General features: G+C 37.4%; 3 protein-coding genes across 3 annotated transcripts; 2 read left to right on the top strand and 1 right to left on the bottom strand.

Moving 5' to 3' along the window:
• LOC104766818 lies at positions 637-4,464 on the bottom strand. The gene is made up of 16 exons (XM_010417809.2): positions 4,308-4,464; positions 4,102-4,207; positions 3,855-3,929; positions 3,644-3,763; positions 3,484-3,557; positions 3,277-3,379; positions 3,015-3,057; positions 2,722-2,784; positions 2,425-2,651; positions 2,159-2,279; positions 1,982-2,076; positions 1,791-1,904; positions 1,551-1,715; positions 1,325-1,471; positions 1,085-1,230; positions 637-990 (listed from the first exon to the last, which is right to left on the bottom strand). The coding sequence occupies exons 1-16, from the start codon at positions 4,390-4,392 to the stop codon at positions 836-838; spliced, it is 1,839 nt and encodes a 612-aa protein (XP_010416111.1). The 5' UTR covers positions 4,393-4,464; the 3' UTR covers positions 637-835.
• LOC104702031 (probable transcription factor At1g44810) lies at positions 4,568-6,251 on the top strand. Its single transcript, XM_010417834.2, has one exon. It carries the CDS (start codon positions 4,620-4,622, stop codon positions 5,979-5,981), a length of 1,362 nt encoding a protein of 453 aa, XP_010416136.1. The 5' UTR covers positions 4,568-4,619; the 3' UTR covers positions 5,982-6,251.
• On the top strand, positions 6,475-8,426 carry LOC104702005 (tetraspanin-18). Its single transcript, XM_010417797.2, has 6 exons — positions 6,475-6,899; positions 7,254-7,353; positions 7,487-7,567; positions 7,647-7,751; positions 7,861-8,049; positions 8,160-8,426. The coding sequence occupies exons 1-6, from the start codon at positions 6,604-6,606 to the stop codon at positions 8,202-8,204; spliced, it is 816 nt and encodes a 271-aa protein (XP_010416099.1). The 5' UTR covers positions 6,475-6,603; the 3' UTR covers positions 8,205-8,426.

Here is an 8,765-nt window from a genome sequence, read left to right as displayed (position 1 = left end):
ATTAAGAAGTTGACAAATCCAAATTATGCATAATTAAATTCTTAAAGAGACTATAAAGTACAAGATATCTTAGTAAATATTTCTAGTCAATTGATTATTGTAAAACTAATTTCAAATTTTTAATACACTGCCCAACTGACAATACAGTAGAACTTCTATAAATTAATACTCGGTAAATTAATAATCTTTATAAATTAATAAAATTTTCCGGTCCCAATATGGGACTAGTGTAATTTTGGACATAATTCAATAATATAATAAGATAATAATTTTTTTGAAAATCTTTTGTAAATATATGGTCCCATCAATAATATAAATTAACAATTATATAAAATTATCTAAAGATATGTAATATATACACATCAACTTTTATTAGAGTTCATTTTTCATATTTTTACTATATAAAAATCTTTGAGTGTTATATTCAAAACATGATAATTGTTATTTTCATTGTAGTTGATTTTATAAAAATATTAGTTATAACGATTAAATCTTATTCTTTTAATTATTTTTACCAAATTAGAAAAATCTCTCAATAAATTAATAATTATTAATTGATCGAGAAATTAAAACTTCTATAAATTAATAGATTTTCATGGTCCCAACATTATTAATTTATAGAGGTTTTACTATATATAGTACAAGACATTGCTTATAAGCTGATTAAATCGTAGGAATGAAATAGTGATTTTTGTGCTACAGTTTAAGATGTTGCGGGAAGCTATTTCCATGTGAACAATGAACCAAAAAACCTAATGCACATACCAAACCAAAGAATAAACCGGTACCAGACAAAAGGATAAACAGGCGAAATTGACCGGTATAGAGGAATTATCTATGGGTCATCATCGTAAGGAACGTGTGAAGCCAAGGATGAAGGTAAAACAAAGATGGGCTCTCCATTGTGTTGAAATTCAGAGAGTAGAGTAGAATGGTCAGCTTTGTGATTGATGCAGTTATTCCCCGTCATGTCAAGGCGTTTGAGGCCACCTAAACAAAGTCACCATACATATAGTTACATACCAAACTATCAGAGAATGGCCCAAACAATCTAACTGATAAACCGATTCCAGAATGTTATTACCGTTTGCGGTCCTCAGGGAATCGCATAGCATGAGCAAGGATTCAGGAGGCATAAGATTGTACGATGCGTCCACTGAGATGAGTCTTGGTGCCAAGGGTATGAGCTTTGACAGGAATCTAGCAGTCTCTAGTCCTCCGCGGTTTTTGCTATAGCGGGAAACATCAAAACAAACGTGAGGACAGTGTGAAGGTAATGTGAATTGTATACAAACAAATAGAGGATATGCATTTTGATTTGGACCTTATATCAATACTCAGCAGCTTCTTCGACCCTTTTTCAAGTTTACTGCCTAATGCAAGAAACCCGAGAGGACCTAGTCCTATACCTGAAATATTGAGAGACTCGATGGAGACTGTGAAAGAGTTTACTATGGCCTCCGCAACCTCACTGAAGAACAAGAATATAAGTAAACAGACCAACTTCACACCGGTATAAAGTAATAAAGAGTTTATGACTTTATGAGTACCTTCCAAGGGCATTATCTGCAACAGATAGGAACTTTAAAGGTTTCTCAAGCATCGAGAGGGTATCAAGAAACTCGATAACTCCACAACATGATAGCTCACAGTTTTCCAAATCCAAATCGGCTAAACGAGAATTCGGATTCTTTGTCAAGTAAGATATCAAGCTTCTGTATCACCAAAAAAACCATGTAAGAGACATGCAACTCTGTTAATCTTACAAATGCAGGGACTAGAGGACACACCTGATCCCACTGTCTTCAATGGGATTCCCGCTCAGGTCAAGAGATTCTAAGCCGGGCATATGAAGAAGAGCATGTGCAAGATTCTCTGCATCGTATTTGTCGAGTTCATTTCCCCTAGAAACAAATTTCTAACCGTATCACAAGTTTTCCAGTCTTAAGACTGTAAGAGTTGTCTCTCTACGAGAAGATACCTTAAGTTGAGCTTGCACAGAGACCGTAAAGACTTTCCAGATGACGGGGAACCAACAACAGACCTCCAACTAAAAGTAGAAAGCCATCCTGAAATCTATATACCGTATACAGGTTTGTCAGCCATGAAAATCAAGCCATATATCAATATGAAGAAAACGAACAACAGTGGTACCCACATTGTTTTCAGAGAGATCAAGGGACGAAACGTTTGAAGAAAAATCAAGAAGTGTAGAGAAAACCATCCTCGAGATATGCCTATCGAGATTGCTATCGCAAAAATGTAAGGAATGTAATGTCCTGAAAGAAAAAAAGATGCTCATTAGAAGAAATCAGAAAAAAATGTATAATGATATTTCAACGTTTCTGAAGAGTCTTTGATTGCCAAATGAGCAAACATTTCACGATGACACGCTATCACTATGTCATCAGTTCATATATGTACCTCACTGACATCAGGAATGCAATGAAGGCGGAAGGCGCAGCAAGTGGATCTATCTCAATGCTAGATGTCTTTATACAGAAGCGTTGCATCCCAGTTGTGTGGATACCCTTTTCATGAAGAGAAGCACATATTGCATTGATGGAATTTGAAGAGAGCTTACAGTGAATAAATTCAAGCGAAGTTAACGTATCTCGGCTCTGGATCAAGAGCTTGCACAAGGGCTCAACCTGGAGAATCAAGGGCAATAAAATTCCAGCTAACTAAAACCTATGTGACTAATTAGTGAAAGTGCCTTACATGTTTCTCGGATCTGATCCAACGTAGAACCAAACGTTGCAGTTTACTTTTCCTCAGTAACTCCTACAGTAACAAAGCCTAAAGATTATTTCTGCCCTCCTTCTAAAGGTTGAAGGATTGATTCATCTACAAAGATATTAATTTAAAGTTCTAAGAGAAAGGTAAAGATCGAAAGCAACACAAAGTAGGACCGCGATCAATGATGATACTAAAACAGAAGAGATAAAACAAAATGATTCTATTTACAAGCACAGAAACACTTCAAAACGTCAGAGCATAGTTTAATTACTTACAGAAATTTCAGTAACGCAGAGCACATTGAGAAGCCTCAGACACCTGCAACAGGGTAAGAATGAACGCAAAGAAGCATAAGTATGATAGAGTGTTAAATCAGTCCAAACCAGATATCCCACTCACAAACCAGTCATGAGCAATATAAAAAACCTAAACAAGCTGAGAGAGTAATACAGTGTGTGTGTCTGTAAATACAAGGAACGTGCGAGGCTTTGGAACGAATAATAATAATAATCAGAAAAACATGAAAAGTTACTCAACCTAAGATACGGTCCAAAAGTCTGGAAATGAAAAGATAGTTCTTTGCATACACATTTTTGAAAACTCATGTGGTCTTCATGGCAAATGTATCTCAATATGTTATCTGCGACGACAGAAAAAAAATACAACAAAACTGAATAGCAGTGATTCTTATACAAAAAAATGACAATTCCATCCAAAGAACTTGAGAGAACAAGAGGTACCTACCTGATACATTAATAGAACATATCCGACCACTAAATGTGGGACGCAGAGCTACCTCAGCTGCTTCATCAACACAACTGTTACTCAGAGGATTAACATAAAACTCAACAAGGAAGTGAAATCAATATAAAAAAAGAAAACAAAAACAAACAAATTGGCATACTTTTGCAGATGCTTCTCCCAGTAAAGGTGTTGCCAATCAGCTGGTGATTCGAGATGGTCAATGAAATCAGGCCAACGCAGCTCAAACAACACCTTCCAAGAGTTACCAATTACATCGATTCTGCAGATGTAATATACATCTTTCTCAGTCTGTCTTCGAAATGAATCAAAAAAGTGAAAAAAAAAATCAAAAAAGGAAGAAATAATCAAACCTTGCACGTTTTCTCCCATTATTAATCAAGCAATCATCTCCAGATTCATAACTATCTAAGCAGCAATTTAACGGCCTAAACCAATTCTCCACAAAAGAAAAAAAAAAAAAAGAAAAAAAAATGTAAATCAGATTATGAATAGTATCATCATCTTCATCCAATTCCTAAACCCTAAGGCAAAGCTAAGCTAATAATAATCTTAAAAATAAACCAAAAGAGAGAGTCGTCGTCTTTGAAAATTACTGACATGTGGGTTTGAAAATTCTGCAACGCAAGTGCAGGCAAGTGAGCGACAACACCTTCAAGCAACTCCGATGGAAGATCGTACAAATCTGGAATTGGAGGATTATCGCCTTCCAGGAATTAGACAAAAAAAAAACCCAAACTCAAAAATCAAATTGGCGCAAGCAAGAATCAAACTGAGATCTTTAGTTGTGGAATGTGTAAAATTACTTTGTAAGAGCTGAAGCTTGAGGGATTTGATGCAGAGAAACGCAAGAGATGGAGGTTTCGTAGGAGGAGGAGTCATCATCATCATCCTCCTCTCTACCAAAGACGAAAACCAATAGAGTCTTGATGAGTGTGTGTGTGAGAAGTGAGAATGAGAATCGCTCTCAACCCAAATCTTCCCGCTGCTTGAATAGATTAATGGGCCGAATAGCATGGCCCAATTAGCAAACCCAATTAATTTACGCTATACAGACTCTTCATATTCTTTCTTTTCCGCACAAAGAAAAAAAAAAAAAAGTTGTCTTGAGAATTCCGATGGCGAAGAAGGTTCTCAACCCTTTGGAAGATCCACCAACAGCTTCTTCTTCAAGCGATGAAGAAGAGGTTGAGAGCTCATCATCTGGGGAAGAGGGAGAAGAACAACAACAACAACAGCTCTCCATTTCCGACGAACCCAAAAATCCCTCCCCTAAACCCCTAAAAACTCCTTCCACCGCCGCCGCTGCTGCTCCAAGTTCCGGATCTGAGAAGAAGCGAGCGAGTGAAGAAGCGAACGAGGAACATGCAAAACGAGCCAAGACGCTTTCTCAGAAGTCTCCTTTTGCGAGAATATGGAGTGAAGATGATGAGATCTCTCTCTTACAAGGGATGATTCGTTTCAAAGCTGAGAAAGGTACAAGTCCTTATGATGATATGAATGGGTTTTTCCTCGTAACCAAGGATTCTATAAGCTTTGATGCTACTAAAACCCAATTTGTTGAGAAGATTAGGTCTTTGAAGAACAAGTACTATAATAAGGGTAAAGACTCGAGGTCTTTTTTGAAACCCCACGATGTGAAATGTTTCAAATTGGCTAGTTGTATTTGGGGATCTGATGATGCTGTGGCTCTTCTTGATTCTGCTCCTCCTGTTATTGTCAAGTCTCCTCCTGTCGCTGTTAAGTCTCCTCCTGTGGATGTGATATCAAACAAGGTTGATAAGAAGAAGAAGAAGAAGCTGGAGTTTGGAGATGAAGAGATGCAAGTGTTGGGATCTGATGATGGGATGGCTCTTCTTGATTCTGCTCCTCCTGTGGCTGTGACTCTTGCTGTTAAGCCTCCCCCTGTGGCTGTGATATCAAATAAGGTGGTTGATAAGAAGAAGAAGAAGAAACTGGAGGTTGAAGATAAGGAGAAGAAAGTGTTGGGATCTGATGATGGGATGGCTCTTCTTGATTCTGCTCCTGCTGTTAAGTCGCCTCCTGTGGCTGTGATATCAAACCAGGTTGATAAGAAGAATAAGAATAAGAAGAAGAAGAAGCTGGAGGTTGAAGATGAAAAGGTGCAAGTGTTGGGATCTGATGGGATGGTTCTTGAATCTGCTGCGGTTGTTAAGGCTAATGGGTCTTTAAAACCTGAGGGTGATACGGTTGAAAAAGATAAGGAAGTGGTGATTCTTCTTGGTGGAGTTTCTGAGTCATCAGATTTGTTTGACAAGTCTTTTCTTGTTCCCTTAATTGTGAGTCTAGGTGGTGTGGATGAGTGTTCTGTGAAGCACAAATGGAGCAAGGTGCCAATGGAGACTAAGAAGAGAATTGAAGACAAGTTGAAGTTGGTGGAGGCCAAGGAGTTTGAACTGCTCTTGCAGAAGTCTGACATTGTGAAGGAAGTGGCCTCTGTAATTACCCAAGCCATCTAAGAAGACATGCAATTAGACGGATGTATATGTTCTAACCGTGGATTTAAGTGGGGGAGAATGGAGATGAAATGCCTCTTTTGTTAACGGTGGATTTAGGATTTATCTTTTCTTATCTACGTTTTCTGGTTTTTTAACGGTGGGGATATCGAAATGGACATGCAATGCCTCCTCTTTTGTTATCTATCTTAGGATTTATCTACGTTTCTGGTTTTTTCTTTTTGTCTTCTGGATTCTGAATTAAGAAGAAGAAAAGTTAGTTATTTTATAATAGCCTCGTCTTTGGTCAATTGTTGCAATGAGCAGAGACTATATAAGCTTTGCAAAACACAAGTTTAGAGGAGTGTAAACAAAATTATCCAAATTTTTTTTAAAAAAACACTCCAATATGAGTATCATCAGATAAGAAGAGCTAATTAAATTACAAATAAAATGAATCACAACAATAATATCTAAGCGATGACTTCATATTTTTTATAAGAAAACAAAAACAACAAAACAGAGGTGACACCTTTACAAGATAAAGACGACCAGACCATCACCATTGAAAAAGTTTTCTCCGACTCTTCTTCTCTCTTTTATCCTCCGAAAGAATTCAAACTTCAGCAAAAAAAAAAAAAAAAGTATGAGGCGTAATTGCTTCCATGTTTCGTTTGCTTCTAGTCTAAAGATCCTCAATTTTGTTCAAGCTTTCATCGGTCTTTCCATCATTATATACTCTATATGGATGCTCCATGAATACAACCGTCACCTACCCGTGGACCCGCCTCCGGCAGCTTCATCGAGCTCCGGGATCGAGATCGGTACTATTGTATCTGAGCCCTTGAAGAATCCTATTGACTACATGGCTAGTATCCTTCTCGGGTCTAATGGTGGTGATCATGGCTTTAACCTACGCTCCTTGGATCTTCCTGCTCCATGGTACTACTCTTGTTTCCAATTTTTAGGGTTTTTAACTCAAAAGTTTCCAAATTTCAGGGCTTTAATTAGATTCTTGTCACTTAAACTTTAGCATGATCTTGCTTTGAACTTGGAGTTCGTTAATCTGATATTTTCAGCTCAAGCTTGCACTTTTACTTCTTCTCTATCATTACTAATCAAGTAAACAAAAGGGCAAGCTTTAAATTGCTTGAAGATGACTAGCTTTTTTAGCTCAGCTACAGTTTGATGCTGAAGGAACTTTTGCTTGATTTTATGATGTTTTGGTTTTTCTTCTTACTGTGTGTGTCTTCAACTGATTTGGTTTCTGTCATGATTATTATTATTGTACTACAGGTTCATCTACTCTTTCATGGCGGTTGGTATTTTGGTCTGCATTGTTACCTTCATTGGATTCATAGCAGCTGAAGCTATCAATGGCTGTTGCTTGTGTTTTGTATCCTTATCCAGAGAGACCTTTACTTCTTCTTTTTTCCTATCTCTGTTTATAGATCATGTTTAATTAAACTTCATTCATGACAGTTATTGGAAATGGGTTTGTTGAGGTTTTCTCCTTGACAGTTTTAAAGTACTCTATTCTCAAAACTCTGCTCATTCTACTTGAAGCTGCACTTGTTGCATACATAGCTATTGATCGTCACTGGGAAAAGGTGAGGTTTTTCTTATGTTCCGACTTTGTTTCTTGTGTCCTTGACTTGTTTCTAACTGTTTAGAATCTGTGTCTTCTAGGATCTTCCGTATGATCCCACTGGAGAAATCAGTAGTCTTAGGGCCTTCATTGAAGAAAACATCGATATATGCAAATGGGTTGGGATTGCTGTGGTAGCGGTCCAGGTAACTCAAATCAGTCCTTTTTAACTTTGAGCATTTTCATCATGTATATTGCTTGTAGAGAGTTCAAGGGCAAAACATGAGTCTTTCTTTCTTGTGTTTTTTTCCTCAGCTACTGTCGTTGCTACTAGCCATGGTTCTAAGAGCTATGGTTTCAACCCCGAAACCCGAGCTTGACGAAGAAGAAGGTTATGAGAACCCCAGGGTTAGAGCTTATGACCCACTTCTTGGTCCACAAGGAAACCAAGCGTCTGGTGGGTCAAGCAAGATTGAAAACTGGAGCTCCCGAATCAGAGAAAAGGTAAAACCGATCATTTCTTTTTTGGCTCTTGATACTTTCACAGATCGGATAAGGCTTTGTGATTCTGTTGTTGATTAAACGGTTCCTTTGTGAAATTTTTCTCTTGGCAGTATGGTTTGAACCAGAGTCAAGCGGCGGTGAACCCGAAAGGCTGATGAAGCCAAATAAACCTGTTTCTGAAACTGCATGTGTCCATATGGTCTCTCTGAAGCTTTTTTTCTCTATGTTTTTTCTCCAGTGTGCAAAAAACATTTGCTCAAAACGGTACCTATTGTGTTTACTCAACAGTATAACATCTTCATTTGTGTGTTTGCTTGTACAAACAAAATCCTATGAAACAGTTAAGAAATAGCATTTCCACTATGAGGTTTTTACCATTGTTTTTGCTGTTTTCGATTCCATTTATAGGACAATGAAAAAGCAAAAATTAAAATTTGAATTGGGCATCAGAAACAGATTATTGTAACTGTATCTATATGTTAAACTTATACTTCAATTATATCATCTATATATATGTTTCATTACAAAAGCTTATATCAATGTATATATATACATTGTTTCATCGAGTAAGATCAAAGACTGCCTCTTCAACAAGCTCTTGCAGCAACATCACTTCAATTTCCGCCCCCAAGTTGTTCATTTCCACTTGCTGACTCCACATCTTTCCGAAAAACTCATCACTCGATGCCCAGTCCTGTAACTCTGTCCAAACATGC

The sequence above is a fragment of the Camelina sativa genome, chromosome 1, assembly GCF_000633955.1.
Source record: "Camelina sativa cultivar DH55 chromosome 1, Cs, whole genome shotgun sequence".
In the NCBI taxonomy this organism is placed as follows: Eukaryota; Viridiplantae; Streptophyta; class Magnoliopsida; order Brassicales; family Brassicaceae; genus Camelina; species Camelina sativa.
This window is presented reverse-complemented; position numbering and strand designations above follow the sequence as displayed.